At 33.5% G+C, this 18549-nt stretch overlaps 3 protein-coding genes and 2 non-coding genes across 5 annotated transcripts; 4 read left to right on the plus strand and 1 right to left on the minus strand.

The window, feature by feature from the left end:
• Positions 1–258: 258 nt before the first annotated feature.
• On the plus strand, positions 259–1623 carry LOC110729469 (protein ALP1-like). Its single transcript, XM_021909202.1, has one exon. It carries the CDS (start codon positions 259–261, stop codon positions 1621–1623), a length of 1365 nt encoding a protein of 454 aa, XP_021764894.1.
• Positions 1624–3717: 2094 nt separating this feature from the next.
• LOC110729558 (ABC transporter G family member 8-like) lies at positions 3718–6189 on the plus strand. The gene has a single exon (XM_021909300.1). It carries the CDS (start codon positions 4155–4157, stop codon positions 5979–5981), a length of 1827 nt encoding a protein of 608 aa, XP_021764992.1. The 5' UTR covers positions 3718–4154; the 3' UTR covers positions 5982–6189.
• A 1876-nt stretch (positions 6190–8065) lies between these two features.
• Positions 8066–8138, plus strand: TRNAA-UGC. The gene has a single exon. It is a non-coding gene; the product is annotated as a tRNA-Ala (tRNA).
• Positions 8139–9696: 1558 nt separating this feature from the next.
• Positions 9697–9769, plus strand: TRNAA-UGC. Its single transcript has one exon. It is a non-coding gene; the product is annotated as a tRNA-Ala (tRNA).
• Positions 9770–10678: 909 nt separating this feature from the next.
• LOC110729559 (UDP-glycosyltransferase 88B1-like) lies at positions 10679–12684 on the minus strand. The gene has a single exon (XM_021909301.1). It carries the CDS (start codon positions 12401–12403, stop codon positions 10985–10987), a length of 1419 nt encoding a protein of 472 aa, XP_021764993.1. The 5' UTR covers positions 12404–12684; the 3' UTR covers positions 10679–10984.
• Between the last annotated feature and the right edge of the window lie 5865 nt (positions 12685–18549).

Genomic DNA, 18549 nt, shown 5'->3' on the forward strand with positions numbered 1-18549 from the left:
TTATTATTATTAATTTCTTTATTATTATTTCTGTTAAATTTATTAATCCTTGAAAAAAATCGTATTATTATATTGTCAAAAAAAAGTAGTAGTATTATTATTGTTGTTGTTATTATTATTATTATTATTATTATTATTATTATTATTATTATTATTATTATTATTATTATTATTATCATCATCATCATTATTATTATTATTATTATTATTATTATTATTATTATTATTATTATTATTATTATTATTATTATTTTGCTAATGGATCCTAACAACCCAGATTTTTCTAATCATGAATTTGATTGCTTAGTTGATGAGTATGTAGCAAATCACCTACCTCATAGATTACTTCCTCCAGACCAACCACAAGAACCTCCACTAAATAATGAAACTGAACTATCAACGGAGCCCAAAAGGGATAGGGAAAGAGAAAAAGGGCATGTGCAACTATACAACGATTATTTCGCGAATAATCCAGTGTATAACGACAACCAATTCCGACGTAGATTCCGTATGCAACGGTCATTGTTCTGCCGCATTATGAGCAAAGTGGTTGAGGGGGATCAATTCTTCCAGCAACGTCGAAATGCAGCTGGGAAGCTTGGTTTATCACCGTTGCAGAAATGCACCGCTGCAATAAGAATGTTAGCGTATGGCGTAGCCGCAGACGCTGTGGATGAATATTTACGTCTCGGCCAAACAACCTCTAGGCAGGCATTGCAACATTTCTGTCAAGGGGTTATTTCACAATTTGAAAGTGAATATCTACGAAAACCTACAGATGAAGATTTAAGGAGAATCCTTCATCAAAATGATCTGCGTGGTTTTCCAGGGATGATTGGTAGTATAGACTGCATGCATTGGGAGTGGAAGAATTGTCCTACTGCTTGGAAGGCACAATATGCTGGTCGTAGCAAGAGTGCAACTCTCATTCTTGAAGCTGTTGCTGATCAGGATCTATGGATTTGGCATGCGTTCTTTGGAATGCCTGGGTCATGTAACAATTTGAATGCCCTTTACCGTTCACTGGTATTTGATGATGTTTTACAAGGTCATGCACCACCCATAAATTTTACGGTTAATGGACATCAATATGAGTTGGGCTACTACTTGGCCGATGGGATTTACCCGAGATGGCCAACTTTTATACAGGGTATAACACATCCTCATGTTAGAAAAGACAAGTTGTTTGCTGATCAACAAGCAGCAGTTCGGAAAGACGTCGAACGGGCTTTCGGAGTTTTACAAGCTAGGTTCGCTATACTACGACAACCAGCACTTGCATACGACGAAGATATTCTCTGTGATATTATGAAATCCTGTATAATAATGCACAACATGATCGTCGAGGATGAACGACACAACTACGCACATGCAGATGTTTTGAGACGATACTACGAAGAAGATCGACCACAACGTACGGTGAGGCGGGCAGACCCGAGCACAAGTGCCACGGTGTTTAACAACGAGCCATTTGAATTCAACGTCGGGCGACCACCCAACATTGATTTCACCACGTATTTGGAGAGAAGGATTTCCCTTCGTGATAGAGAAATTCATTCATCTCTGAAACAAGATTTAGTGGAGCACATATGGCAGAACTTTCGTCATAATGCGGTTGAATAAATAATTTTTTAGTTTGTTATTTGTAACCGTATCGTTATTTATGTTTTAATACTCGTGTTTGTATTTTATTTTAGTAGAACCACTTTTATCTAGTTCGTAATTGTACCGTTATTTAACATCCCATGTGTTTGTATTACCGTTATTGAAGTTCCCATGTGACTATTTAATGTGTTCATTACAAAAATGTGCTACTAATTCAAATGTTAAATTATAAATAAAACGTAATTGAAAAATAAAAAAAATATTATTAATTATAATTAAAACGTAATTGACAAATAAATAACAATCTTATTAAGTTATAATTGAAACGTAATTGAAAAATAAATATAAAAATTATAAATTTTTATTATATTATTTTTAAACGTAATTGAAAAGTAAATATAAAACTTATAAATTGTTATTAAATTATACATTTTTATTAAATTATTTTTAAACGTAATTAAAAAATAAATTATTTTCACATATTTTAATTGTATTGGAAAATTAAATATGTAGTATAAACATTATTTCAAAATAAAGATAAAATAAAAAGATGATGTGTATTATGGTGGGGTATAGTAAATAGTGGAGGAAAAAGTGATGAGAGGTTTTTTTTTCTCCTCATTGATGTAGTGAAAAAAACATTTGATGAGAGAAATTGTATGGGAGGAGTGAAAAAGTGGGTAGAGAGAGATTGAGAGGTTTTTTTTTTCCTCACTGCTGATAGTGGTCTAAACCCCTCTTTGTAATATATCTAATTAAGTTTTAGGTTTTTGCTTAATAGTACTTTTTTTTTTTTTTTTTTTGATGTATTTATGTTAATCATATCTCGTAGATAAAGTTGTATTTATGTTAATATGTTGTATTTATGTTAATCAATTTGGTAGCTAAAATGAGGAGGCAGTTAGGGTGGCTGAGGAAGGAGTAATGGCCGGAAGGTGACAGTGAGGGTGGCTGATCTCACTAACGAAAATAATAACTGAAAATGTTATGTAGTAGTGAAATTTAGATTATGTGATTTTAAGTGGTATCAAAATAAAATAAAATTTTAGATGGGTAGCACAAGTGAAATATGGGTGTTTGAATGGTAGCAAAAGTGAAAATTTTCTGTAAATTATTATTAATAGAACAATCTTTTAGTGTATATAGTCATTAACTTAAATTAAAAGTGTAAATACATGAGTAAGAGATACATGCAATGACGGATACAATCTTTTAGTGTATATAGTCATTAACTTAAATTAAGATAATAATTAGCCAAATTTCATAATTTGTGACTTTTTTAAAAAGTTGAATTTCAAACCTCTACTAGCTAGTTATACGAGCTAAAAGTTTTTTTAAAAAAAAAGGCATATTTTCAAGATTTTACTCCCTTTGTCCCTTATTGTTAGTCCCTTATAGCTTAATTTAAGTCCCAAAATGACAGTCTCATTTGCCTTTTCCAACTACTATTATTACTATTACTTTTTTAAGGAAATCCAACTACTATTATTATTACTCCCTTCATCCCTTATTGATAGTCTTTTATGGCTAATTTTAAATGCCAAAATGATAGTCTCATTTACTTTTTTTCAAGTACAACTATTATTAATCTTTTACCAAAATTCTCTCAAATTTGCAACAATAATTTGCAAATTTAACTTTCTCATGTAAAATTTGCCTTTTCAAATCATGTACTTTTATTCCTTTCTCTCTTTACTTTTTTTGCATATCCAATATAAATTTACCTTTTAAATGAACTTTTCATACTACTTATTTATGTTTATTAATTTTCGTGAAAATTGCCCATGAGGGACTATCAATAAAGGATATGGGAGTAATTTTTTACCAAAATTTCCTTCAATTTGCAATAACATTTGTGCAAATTTAGTTTTTCTATGTAAATTTTTTATTCTATTTCCAAATACTTGTATTACTTTCTCTCTCTACTTTTTTGCTTAACCCGTATAAATTTACCTTTTCAATATACTTTTACTACTTCTTATTTAATTTTCTTAATTCCCGTGAAATTTCACCATAAGAAGCTATCAATAAGGGACGGAGAAAGTATTGTCTCCGTTACATATTATTTGCAACGACTAGACATTTTTCCTTTCTATTTTATGTCAAATCATTGCAAATAATATGTAACGAAGGTATTATATAATTTTAGAAACGTGAAGCATCACTTTTAAACTTTTGATCTTAAGTTTGGAAGGTTTAAAAGTATTATTTCAATTGTTTTTGTTTTTATGGGATTTTTAAGTTAGGTAATATTTCTTGTAATTCACTTGTACAAGGTTTTCGGGTTATGATTAGATTTTTTTTTTTTTTTTTTTTTTTTACGGGATAGATTAATTATTCAACTTAGGAGAAAGCTTCGTAAAAGTTAGTTTTAGTAAACAGTATTCGTTCCATGCAAAAAAATAAAATCACATGAAACTCTTTACATCCAACCCCACTCCACTAGTCCACTTGGCCCCTTTAAAAATCTCAAATGCAAGCCAATTAATAAGCTAGCTTAAGACACCCTCATTTTCACAATCATTTACACAACTCATTCCTCCAATTCCATGGAGCATCATAATAACATCACTCCATCCTCTCCCCCATCACCACCACCCTCGCCGCCACCGCCGCCACGAAAAACCTACAAACTAACAGCCACATCCATCTCCTACACTAAAACCACCACAAACAACTCCACTACTTCTTCCTACACACCAACCTTCCTCTTCAAAGATTGCACCTCCACTCTACCTACCTACATTCTCCAAGACATCTCATTAACCGCCTTCCCTTCCCAAATACTCGCAATAGTCGGCCCAAGTGGTGCAGGCAAATCCACCCTCCTCGACATCCTAGCAGCTCGAACCTCCCCCACCTCCGGCACCCTCTTCCTCAACTCCCACCCCATCTCCCCTTCCTCCTACCGTAAACTCTCCGCCTACGTACCTCAACACGACGCATGTCTCTCCCTTTTAACCGTCTCTGAAACCTTCGCCTTCACCGCCCGTCTCCTCCACCCTACCTCCACCTCAAAAGAAATTTCCGACGTAGTTTCGACTCTCCTAGGAGAGCTTCGTCTACGACATTTATCAAACACTTGGTGTACAAAAAATCTTTCCGGAGGCGAACAACGAAGGGTCTCGATAGGCCTTAGTTTACTACATGATCCCGGTATCCTCCTCCTCGACGAACCCACTTCAGGCCTCGATAGCGGATCAGCCTTCAACGTAATGCAAACCCTTAAATCGATCTCGATATCGAGACATCGAACCGTCGTTGTATCGATCCATCAACCTAGCTTTAAGATCCTCTCTACTATTGATCAAATTCTTTTATTATCTAAAGGAAGAGTTCTTCATCATGGAAGTTTATCTTCCTTACAAAACCACCTTAATTTTCATGGTTTTAATGTTCCTCCTCAACTCAATGCCTTAGAATATGCCATGGAAATATTAAACCAACTACCCGTTCCTCCATCTCCTACTCATAACACAAATGATAATCGTCGCGATACGATTGAGATTAAAGAGAAGATTAAGTATAAGAGTTCAAGGGTTCATGAGATTATCACACTTTCTAGAAGATTTTGGAAGATTATATATAGGACAAAACAACTTCTTTTGACAAATACATTAGAAGCACTTATTGTTGGTCTTGTTTTAGGGACAATTTACATTAATATTGGGTATAACAAAGAAGGGATTCAAAAAAGATTAGGTCTTTTTGCATTTACACTCACATTTTTACTATCTTCAACAACAGAAACCCTACCAATTTTTATTAATGAAAGGCCAATCTTATTAAGGGAAACTTCTAGTGGGGTTTATAGAGTGTCATCTTATCTTATAGCAAATACCCTTGTTTTTCTTCCTTATTTGCTAGTCATTTCTATAATCTACGCGTTTTCGGTGTACTTCCTAGTAGGCCTATGTGCTACATGGTTGTCGTTCGGGTACTTTGTGCTAGTGATTTGGGTGATTGTACTTATGGCTAACTCGTTCGTACTCTTCCTTAGCTCGGTTGCACCAACGTACATAGCCGGGACCTCGTTGGTGACCGTGATCCTGGCCGGGTTTTTCCTCTTCTCAGGGTACTTCATTGGTAAGGAGAGTATGCCTAAGTATTGGGTTTACATGCAATACTTGTCAATGTACAAGTATGCCCTTGATGCATTGCTTATAAATGAGTATTCATGTCTTGTTACAAAGTGTTTGGTGTGGTATGAAGAGAGTAAGAGTTGTATGGTAACAGGACATGATGTGTTGGTAAAAAGAGGGTTACATGAAGGGCAAAGATGGAATAATGTTTATGTTTTAGTTGGGTTCTTTGTGCTCTATAGAGTGCTTTGTTTGTTGGTTTTAATTAGGAGGGTATCAAGGTCCAAAAAGTAATGAATTTAATTTAATGATCAATTGTAAAAATAATGTTTGTTCTAAGTTGTACAAACAATGCAATGTTACAATTATTGTAATTTGTTGAATATATAAGTTCAGTTATCTTATTTCTCTTTCAATAGTAGTACATACATTATTGATTAGATTCGTTACATATATACATCCATGAGCATAAAATAAGACGTGGGACATTCATTGTTATATTCTGTTGTTTAATTTCACTTTCCCGTGTATGTATCGTATTTGAGATATGATTCCTCCAAAATGATCTTTTATGATTGTCCTTAACTCCTTATCTAGCCAATGGTAAAATTATAGGTGTATATAAGAAATAATGGGGCTTTAGCGATAAGAATCCTAAGGAAAATGACGCCTTTAATTTAGAGACTGAATGTGTATTATAACTTTCTAATTTTCTAAATATATTAATTCACAATATAATACTTCAATAATATGCATGCATCATTTAAATTGAACGTGAGATATTAAACACAGAAAAAACATTACATCAACTAATAATGATCATTTTATGATTTAAAAAATTATTTGTAATGAGATTGACTAAGACCTGTAAAATTTCTATTTAATACCAATATTTTGACAAGCTACTCCATATAAATACGGAGAACTAAAAGTTATTATAAACATAAATTTATTAAATTTGTAATGAGGTTGCGATGAGTTTTTTTTTTTTTTTTTTTTTATGTTTTGATCCTTTCCCACAAAGCTTGTTGGGTTGATCTTATATAATATTTACTGCCGGTTTCATAAAAAAAATACGGAGAATTAAAAGTTATCAAAAAATTATTACTTGTAAGCCTCGTATGGAACATACTTTTTTTGTAAGCCTCGTATGGAACGTACTTTTCAACGAAAAAAAATAGAAATAAAGATTTTAATTATTGATGGGTCACATAATCACATGCCATGGAGAGAATCTTGGTTCGTTGTTATGAAAGCAAGAAATTGGAAATTCAGCAAAATATATGAAATAGGAAATTAAAAAGATGTCACGGGGTCCTTATCAAGTATATCCAAAATAAAAACAGTATAAACCTCCAAAATTGCTTGTCAATTTTTATTCGTCATTTAATTTAAGCGTCTTGTCTCTGTCAAAAAAAACAAAATAAAAAAAGTCTTAAAAAAGAATACTCGTTATAATAATGGAGTTCCCCATTACTTTTGTTTAGCTAACTAAGTGCACCCTGTTTGGTTGCACATGAATTTATAGGGGAAAAAAACTCACGGGATGTAAGTCTACATCACCAACTACCACACGTGAACTTAGTTCGTTCCATAAAAATTAAATCGAGTAAACTTTGCCTTAAATTATAGAATGTTGTGTTTCTAATGTTTACGGAATATAACAGTAGATTACTTACTTGTATGGTATAGAAAAAGAGTGATTCTAATTGTTAGATGTTATATTTTGTATGCTCGAATGATGAACTTCTTCTAGTGCATGTGTGCAACGGTTGCACTTAGGCGATCATAAGGTTTAATCATCTAGCCTTGTATAATGGTTGTTTTGGAGGTATTTATTTTTGTAGAACCACAAGCCTGGTTCTTAGTTATATACGTAGTTTAAAACAAAAGAGAAAATTAAATAGTTATCTTAGGCGTTTATTCTGGTTCATTGTTTTTTACTCCATACAAGTTTATGTGCCGTGATTGAGTATTGTCTTTGCTTGTTAGTTTATGTACAGACAATAACAATAAAATAAACCAACGAAATGAGTTACATTGAGTGATGCATGTAAAGAGTCACAAATGGAATAATTTTTTTTTTTTTTTTATAGCACACAAATGGAATAATAATCCTTATTCCATTAACAATATCAATCAAGAGAAAAAAGCATGTCAAAATAAATTAATTAATTAAAAGTAAGTAAGCTTCTCCATATTAACACTGTAACTAAGCAATAAAACCTATTGTGTACAGTGTGCTATTTTTGTTTTTGGTTCAAGAAACTCTACTGTGTGTATAATACACACTTGCATTTATATAAAATAAATAAATAAATAAAAATTTGGAAGAATGAACTTATTTATAAGTAGCGATTAGATTGTGTAACATCATTGGGGATGTAGCTCAAATGGTAGAGCGCTCGCTTTGCATGCGAGAGGCACGGGGTTCGATCCCCCGCATCTCCATTTTTTTAGGTGAACTTGATTTCAATATGATTATCTGATGATATTCAGCATATAGTTCACTACTTACAGGAAATTAATTAAATAGTTGTACTGTAATCTTATAGAATAGTAAAGTTTTTTTGTTTTTGTTTTTTTTTTTTTTTTTTTTGAATAGTTGTAGAATAGTAAAGTTGACATGGATCATAGTTGATAAATTAATGATTGAATTAGGTACTCTTTCCCAAAAAAATAAAAAATTTCCCTAAGAGAATTGCTATTGATGATGTTTCTCATTAAGTTTTTCAGACATCTAACATAAGTTACATCATTTAGCAGCGAACATTAGGAACACTAAAAATACAACATAAGAAACAATAGAAAGAGAAGCTATGGAAGATCGAGTTGGCTGCAACAACAAGTTGAGAGAAAGGGAAAACATGTCAATACATAATAAAATGTTTATATGTAAAAATAACATTAATTATTATTGTTATCATGAAAAGAGAAACAAGACTTTCAACATGGACCGAAAACAAACCTAAATGAGTAAATGGGTTGTCCACTTGAACAAATTCATGCCCTCTTGAGTTACAAAAGCCGTTCTTTTGTGCTCAAACACATCAATATTTTCATGGCCATTGTGGACTAATATGAAGTAATAGTTACAAAACTTGTCTCTGGTAGGAGACATATCAATAACAAAACCAATGCTGCTAGGTGCTAGCCTTCTACCACCATAAAGTGTTGAGTTTTGACAAAAAAAATCTATTATAGCGGTAATTGGTTATTGATTTTTGAAATTTTAAATTGATGAATTGAGTGCTTAAAATTATGATTAGTCATTGTTTACATACTGTTTTGAATCTAATCAGTAATTAGGTAAGGATTTACTCTCGAGGGATAATAATTACGGAGTATTTCGGTGTAGATTTAGGTTTATACCCATTTGGACAAATTTTTTTTTTTTTTAAAAGGGCCAATTTGGAAAAATATAAATATTAAATATGTTTTTGTTTTTAAGGGTAAAAATGAAGGACTCCACTGAACCGGCACCTCTCACAGGTCATCGTTTGAAAGTAGAGGGGGGAGGTAGGAGAATCCCCTACTTGACTACTTCCAAACATTTATAGTTAGTGGGGCTTGAATTTGGTCACAAGGTGAGTTTTCCACCAACTCCAATTATTCTACCAAGCATGCTTGGTATATAAATGCTAAATATGTACTCGCCATCCATGATAAGTACACATATACGTATAAAATTACTACGCATAAATATTTTTGTGGGTGCGGGTGTGGGTGTGGGGTGCGCACCCACTCCCAATTGCCATCCCTGGTCCGTAAACACCTTTTTCAAAAACAAAACTGAACACAGTGTGAAATAGCATGCACTGATTCATTTTCTCAAGCTTTGTATAAAGTAGAGTATCATATGCCAACCGGCCCAACTTTATGTCCTCTTTTTTTTTTTAAGACAAAACTTTATTTATAAAGTGGACCATATCCCGCTTTAGTAATGTTGCAAACAGCTATTCCTGTATTATTTGTACTATTGTATAAAATCAATTGAAAGAGCAGGACAGGGGATGTAGCTCAAATGGTAGAGCGCTCGCTTTGCATGCGAGAGGCACGGGGTTCGATCCCCCGCATCTCCAAATTTTTTTCCTTATACTATGGCAGAATTGAGATTGCATTGGGTTGCAATGTTGTTTAAATTTTTTTTTTTTTTTACCTTCCTCATCAGATTTGATACTGTTAATCCATCGGAGCATCAATTTATAAATTTTCAACTTTGAGCTAATTAAATATTTAATGATGTCGTAATGAGTTTTGTAACCTTCATCTATAAATATTGTACGTATGATAATCATGCAATTTAATTAAATCTCACGGTATAACACGACAAAGTAGGCAAGTTTTAGAAGTATCTAGTACAGTGGCTAGATCTTAAATATTATTAAGAGGGAAAAAAAAAAACTTAATTCCACGGTCCCATCACAATTTAATTAAAATCTCACGATATAACACGACAAAGTAGTCAAGTTTTCCTTATACTATGGCAGAATTGAGATTGCATTGGGTTGCAATGTTGTTTAATTTTTTTTTTTTTTTTACCTTCCTCATCAGATTTGATACTGTTAATCCATCGGAGCATCAATTTATAAATTTTCAACTTTGAGCTAATTAAATATTTAATGATGTCGTAATGAGTTTTGTAACCTTCATCTATAAATATTGTACGTATGATAATCATGCAATTTAATTAAATCTCACGGTATAACACGACAAAGTAGGCAAGTTTTAGAAGTATCTAGTACAGTGGCTAGATCTTAAATATTATTAAGAGGGAAAAAAAACTTAATTCCACGGTCCCATCACAATTTAATTAAATCTCACGATATAACATGACAAAGTAGTCAAGTTTTAGAAGTATCTAGTACAGTGGCTAGATCTTAAATATTATTAAGAGGGGGAAAAAAAAAACTAATTCCACGGTCCCGTCACAATTAATTTCTACATCACAATTGATTTCTACATCACAATTAAGGTACTATATATAAAGCATATTTCACCGGTCAACACAATATCTCACTAATTCAAAATTATGAGATATATTATTATTTGACCAACACCGCAATGATTAGCTGAATAGCTTGCAATGTTGCACAAAGAAAAGGAACACTCATCAAGACCTTAAAACAACTGCTAGTAATAACAAAACAAATAGTTTGATCACGTTCATACATATTTAAGATCACAAAAAAGTTTAATAAAGCTAAGCATGACAAATAGAACGTACATTACAATTTATCAAGCTGCACCATTGCAATGTTATCATACATTAACATTACTGGAATATTGACCTTTCTTCATTGTTTCCATGATTCCATTAATGTAGTCAATGCTACATTTGAGGAGCCTCCTTCTTTGAGTACATCCCTAGCCTTGTCTTTCAAATCCAACACTCGGTTTTTTATAAGATCCCTTTCTTCAGAGTGCACAATTTGCTTGACTCGCTTCTCAATCTCACTCGAACTTACAAATAGGTCTTTAGACTCGTTCATTGGTAACGCAATCCCTATTTCATCCACAAGAACTATCCTATTAAACCTTTGTTCAGCATATAGTGGCCACGCCACTATAGGAACTCCAGCATCAATAGCCTCTAAAGTCGAGTTCCATCCACAATGACTCACAAACCCGGCTATTGAATCATGACCTAACACGTCAATTTGTGGTGCCCATGACTTGACCACATAGCCCTTTTCCTTAGTCCTCTCTATAAACCCTTCTGGTAGGATCGAGTCCAAATCCGGCTCGGGTGGCTTAAAAAATGCATCACCTTTTTCCTCGCGCCGTGGGGCCCGAACAACCCACAAAAACCTAACCCCACTCCTCTCTAACCCAAAAGCCATCTCCCACAATTGTTCCTTAGAAAAAACACCCCTACTCCCAAAACTCAAGTAAACCACACTTTGACTCGGTTGTGTGTCTAGCCATTTTAGACACTCATGCCTCGGTTCACCATTATTTTTCGAACCGTCGCCACGGTTAGCAATCAAAGGCCCAATACAATAAACAGGTGGAACTGAAGTATCAAGAAGACAAGTCCCCTGTTTTAAGGCCTTAACAGCTCTAACCTCCAATGACTCGAAAGTATTGATGATAATTCCATCAGCTTTAGGCAATGTTTCAGCTAATTTAACAAATTCACGATAACTTCCGCCACGATCAAGCATTGGCTGAATCATACAATTAGCTGGAACAGAGTACAACCCAGGAATCTCAAGAGTAATGTCAAGATCCCTGAAAGAAGCAGAGGAAATTTTGTCGAATACTGGGAAGTTAAGAAAGAAAGTAAGAGAAGAAGCGCTAGAAGTGAATAAAAAGTAAGTGGGTATTTTCAGAGATTGAGAAACTTCAACAGCAGGGTAACAAAAGAAGTCAAGAATGAAGGCTGAAACAGGGGAAAGTGAATTGAGAGATTCTAACACATTGGGATTATTACTACGAAAGATTTCGAATTTCAAATGCTCTAAATTCTGGTATTTTAAAGGGTCACCAAGAGCAAGAGGAACAGAAGGAAGAGAAAGAAATTTGATTGAAGGAAAAGAGGAAGAAACAGAGGACATGTAAGAGGAATATGAACCAGTTATAAAGGGGAAATCTAAGATGAGAATAGTAATGGAGGAAATAGAAGATGAGTGAGATAAGAGAATCTTTCCAAGCTCAACCATGGAGATTAAGTGGCCAATGCCAGGTGATGGGTAGAGTACAATGTTCTCCATTGTTGTAAAAACACAAAGGAGTTTTGAATGAAGAAGAAGAGAAGAATTAGGAAATGTCTTATGATAATATGTTGTGTGCTATTTAAAGGAAGAAGGTATGTGTTTTTGTGGTAGTAGTAGCATCACCAATTAAAGATCAACGGATTTACTTTATCTTGATAAGTTGCACGAGTAATTGATATTTTTTTCTGGAAAGCGATATTTTTTAAGGTGCTCCATCCTGTTCGAGAGATGATAGTTTTTCTTCCTTATTTGATGATTAAATGAAAAACAATCATAAAAATAAGAAGAATTTTTTTTTTTTTAGTGTATATAATAAATTCTAATTTTTTGGGGTTTTTGACCACCTTGTTTTTGTGAAAAATCCACCAAATAAGGAATTTTAAAATGAAAAATAAGAAGAAATTTCTTACAAGGAAGTGTGCTTATTACAATAGTGAGATTCGTTATTAATTATGAATTTTTTTTTTTTTTTTTTTTAATAGCTTATTAATTATGAACTTGTAGAAAGCAAATATGAACTTATTAATTATGAACTTTAATGAAAACACAATTTGTATATAAGTATGCAATGTGATAAGAAAATAAATTTAAGGTCTCGTTTGGTTTAAATTAAAATGTTTTTATGGAAAGGAAATGATTTTCAATGAAAAATTGCATCTTATCTTATCTCCTTTTAACTTTCCTTTATCCATCCCCACATTTCCGCTCCTATTTTAATTTCTCTTTACATTTTCTTGTAAAAACCAAACAAAGAAAAACTATTTTACAAGCTAAGTGTGATTTTTCTTGAAAATATGTTTTCCATTGAAAATGTAGTACATCAAAGCAAACGGGCCTAAAAGTAATTCACTTTAAGTCATTCCCTTTTTAAAAAAAAAAAATGGTTTCCCATAAATTATTCTCTTTAATTTAAATTTCACAATCACTTTTTTTTTATTTTAATTAATTAATTAATTTATGTATTTATTTATTTATTTATTTATTATTATTATTATTATTATTATTATTATTATTATTATTATAAAAATATCAAAAAACATACAAAGTAAATAAATTTACAAGAAATTGATGGAGAGCCGAGATACAATTTTTTATTATTATTATTATTATCATCATCATCATCATCATCATCATCATCATCATCATCATCATCATCATCATCATCATCATCATCATCATCATCATCATCATCATCATCATCATCATCATCATCATCATCATCATCATCATCATCATCAAGTCGTATAAAAGTGTTGAAAAAAGGGAGTCATATCTTAAAGATAAGGGTATTTTAAGTACAACCAATTATAATATTTTATGTTTGTTTATTATTCTATGTTTTACAAAATAAGCAAATATTTTTCTCTTGTGTTTATTATAATTCTGTTTTATGGTGTCATGTTAAGCAAGATGGGAATGTTGTTTCCCATAATTTAGCTCGTTTTATTGTCTTATGGCTAGAGCTGTCAAAAGTTAACTCGACCCGAAATACCGACTCAAACCCGATTATTAACCGACCCATCTGAAACCGACAAAATAGTGACCCAAACGAGTTGACCCGAGTATGTGAGATCAGAACATGAACTGACCAGGAGATGACCCGGCCCGAATGTAACCCGTAAATTATTGACCTAAACCGAACCCGACTTGAACCGAAATTGACCCAAACGAATTTTAATCAGTAAAAACCCAATTTTAACCCGATTGGTTACTAACCTGACCTGAATTCAACCTGACCCGTTCTTAACCCGACCCGAAATCAACTCGACTTGTTATTGACCTGATCCAAATTTAACCCGACTTGTTATTGACTCGACCCGAATTTTACCAGACCTATTACTAACTCGACCCAAAATTTCAACCCGATCTGTTACTAACCCGATTCGAAATCAACACGAATTGTTATTGACCCGACCTAAATTCAACCCAAATTGTTCCTGACCCGATTTCAAATCATCTTAAATGCAATTTAGACCATCTTATTATTGTTGATCAAACCATTTTGTCTAGGGATACCAAGTCAGTCCAAGCCAGCAAAAGAAAGGAGCTTCATCCTCAAATTTAAGAGTTAAATATAGTATATATTTGTTGTATGGTCAAAGGAGATAATTATCTTCATAAATTATAAAGTATAGTTCCCTAGTATATTGCCATATATATTACAGTCAAAAGAAATAATTAGCTTGATAAAAATGATAATAATATATTTATAGTTAGTTGAACCCGATTATGACCTAGGTTGGAAATGACCCGGCCTGATTGTAACCTGCAAATTATTGACTTGAACATAGCCCGACTTAACTCCGAGAATGACCCGACTTGGAAATAACCCAACCTAATTATAACCCGGAAACTATTGACTTGAACCGAACTCGACTAAAACCCGAGAATGACCTGACTTGAATGACCCAACCTGATTATAACCTGCAAATTATTGACTTGAACCGAACCCGACTCAAACCCGAGAATGACCCGACCTAATTCTAACCCGCAAATTATTGACTTGAACCGAACCCAACTCGAACCCGAGAATTACCCTAACCCGTGAAAACCCGAATTAAACCCGACCTATTATTCACCCGACCCGAACATAATCTGATCTGTTATTAACCCGACCTAAACCCGATAAGAAATATGACCCGACGTGACCCAACCCAAAACGGACCCGCATAGGTTATGGAATTAATCCGAATTGACCCAACTATAATTGACCCAACCCACTCTTACCAACCCAAACCCGACCCGTTTACCATGGAACCATCCAATTTGCTTTTAAACGACCAATTTACCGGTTTACAACTTGCACTGATTTCATTAACTCAAACTTACCACGAACATTTATGAAGACATATAATGATCATATATGGATCCAAACGACATTATAAAACCCCAAAATGTATCCCCTAAAATCTCTATGCTTTTCGACACCAGGCCCCAAAACATTCGAAATTTCTCAAAAAAACATGGATAATTAGCCTTCAATTTTGGAATTTTTTGACTTTTTTTCGCCCGGATATAAAAATTGCCGAAATACTTACCATAGTCCCTAATACCTTCCAGGAGTCCAATTGGGTGGGTGGAACCATCCAATATGTCTTTCAACGACCAATGTACCGGTTTACAACTTGCACTGATTTCATTAAATCAAGCCTACAATGAACATTTATGACAACAAATAATGATCACATATGGTTCCAAACGAAATTATATGACCCCGAGATGTATTCCATAGAATTTTGAGACTTTTAGACACCGGGCCCAGAAGACTCTAAAATTTCTCAAAAAGCGTGAATATTAGCCTTCAATTTTTGAATTTTTTTGACTTTTTTTCGCCCGTAAATAAAAGTTGTCGAAATGTTTACCATGGTCCCTAATATCTTTTAGTAGTCCAATTGTGTGGGTGGAACCATCCAATTTGCCTTTAAACGACCTATTTACTGGTTTACAACTTGCACCGATTTCATTAAATAAAGCTTACCACGAACATTTATGACAACATATAATCATATATGGTTCCAAACGGTATTATATGAACCCGAGATTAAATCCTAAAATTTCAAGTCGTTTAGATACCGGGTCTCAAAATCTCCAAAATTTCTTAACAAGCATGGATCTTAGACTTTAATTTTGGAATTTTTTGAATTTTTTTTCCCCCGCAAATAGAAATTGCCGAACCACGTTCCCTAATACCCTTCGGGAGGCCAATTAGATGGGTGAAACCATCCAATTTTCCTGTAAATGGCCAATTTACTGGTTTACAACTTGCACCGATTTAATTAATTCAAGCCTATCACGAACATTTATGACAACATATAATGATCATATACAGTTCCAAACGGCATTATATGACCCTTGGATGTATCCCCTAATTCTTAAGGCATTTTGACACCACGTCCCGAAACCTCCAAAATTACTCAAAAAGCGTGGATATTAGCCTCCAAATTTGGAATTTTTTACTTCTTTTCACCCGAAAATAAAAAAATTCCGAAATTTTTACCATGGTCCCTAATAATCTCCGGGCGTCCAATTGGGTGGGTGGAACTATCCAATTTGCCTTTGACGACCAATTTACCGGTTTACAACTTACACAGATTTCATTAAATAAAGCATACCGCAAACATTTATGATAATATATAATGATCATATATGGTTCCAAACGGCATTATATGACCCCAAGATGTATTTCCTAGAATTTCAATACTTTTCGACTCTGGGCCCTGAAACCTCCAAAATTTTGCAAAATGCATGGATATTAGACTTCAATTTTGGTATTTTTTGACTTTTTGTCGCCCGGAAATATAAATTGCCTAAATATTTACAATGGTCCCTAATACCCTTCGGAAAACACCTGGCTGGGTGGAACCATCCAATTTTTCCTTTAAACAGCCAATTTACCGGTTTGCAACTTTCACCAATTTCATTAACTCAAGCCTACCACGTATATTTATGAAAATAAATAACGATCATATATGGTTCCAAATGACATTATAAGACCCCGAAATTTGTTCCCTAACATTTCAAGACTTTTCGACTCCAGACCCCGAAACCTCCAAAATTTCTCAAAAAACGTGGATATTGGACTTCAATTTTGGAATTTTTAACTTTTTTTTTGCCCGAAAATTAAAATAGCTGAAATTTTTACCATGGTTGGAGTCCAATTGAGTGGGTGGAACCATCCAATTTGCCTTTAAACGGCCAATTTACCGATTTACAACTTGCATCGATTTCATTAACTCAAGCCTACCAAAAACATCTATGACAACAAATAATGATCATATATGGTTCCAAACGGCATTAAATGACCCCGAGATGTATCCCTTAGAATTTCAACACTTTTCGACAACGGGCCTCGAAACCTTCGAAATTTATAAAAAATCATGGATAGTAACCTTCAATTTTGGTATTTTTTTTTTACTTTTTTTCGCACGAAAATAAAATTTGTTAAAATGTTTACCATGGTCCCTAAATACCCCGCGGGAGTGCAATTGGCTGGGTATAATCATCCAGTTCGCCTTTAAACGACCAATTTACCGGTTTACAACTTACACCGATTTCATTAACTCAAGCCTACCACGAACATTTATGACAACATATAATGATCATATATGGTTCCAATCGGCATTAAATGACCTCAAGATATATCATCTAGAATTTCAAAAAATTTCGACACTGGATCTCGAATCCTCCAAAAATTTTCGAAAAGCGTGGATATTAGCCTTCAATTTTTGAATTTTTTGACTTTTTTTCGCCCAGAAATAAAAATTACTGAAATATTTACCATGGTCCCTAATACCTTTCGAAAGTCCCATTGGGTAGGTGGAACCATCCAATTTGCCTTTAAACGACCAATTTACCGGTTTACAACTTGCACCAATTTAATTAACTCAAGCCTACCACGAACATTTAAGACAACAAATAATGATCATATATGGTTCCAAATAGAGTTATATGAACTCGAGATGTATCCCCTATAATTTCAAGACTTTTCGATATCGGGACCCGAAACCTCCAAAATTTCTCAAAAAACGTGGATATTAGTCTTCAATTTTGGAATTTTTTGACTTTTTCTTATGCCCGAAAATAAAAATTGTCTAAATTTTTACCATGGTCCCTAATACCCTCCGGGAGTCCAATTGGGTTGGCGGAACCATCCAATTTTCCTTTAGACGGCCAATTTAATTACCAGTTACAACTTGCACAAATTTCCTTAACTTAAGCTTATTACGAACATTTATGTCAACGTATGATGATCATTTATGGTTTCAAACGGAATTTTATGACCCCGATATGTATCCCCTAAAATATTAATACTTTTCTAAACCGGGCTCCGAAACCTCCAAAATTTCTCAATAAGCGTAGATATTAGCCTTTAATTTTGAATTTTTTTTTCTCCAGAAATAAAAATTATCAAAATGTTTACCATAGTCCCTAATACCCTCCGGGAGTCCAGTTGGGTGGGTGGAACCATCCAATTTGTCTTTAAACGATCAATTTATCGGTTTACAACTTGAACGAATTTCATTAACTCAAGCCTACCACAAACATTTATGACAACAAATAATGATCATATATGGTTCCAAACGGCATTATATGAGTATATGACCCCGAGATGTATCAATAGAATTTCAAGATTTTTCGACACC

The sequence above is a fragment of the Chenopodium quinoa genome, unplaced genomic scaffold (assembly GCF_001683475.1).
Source record: "Chenopodium quinoa cultivar QQ74 unplaced genomic scaffold, ASM168347v1, whole genome shotgun sequence".
Classification (NCBI taxonomy): Eukaryota; Viridiplantae; Streptophyta; class Magnoliopsida; order Caryophyllales; family Amaranthaceae; genus Chenopodium; species Chenopodium quinoa.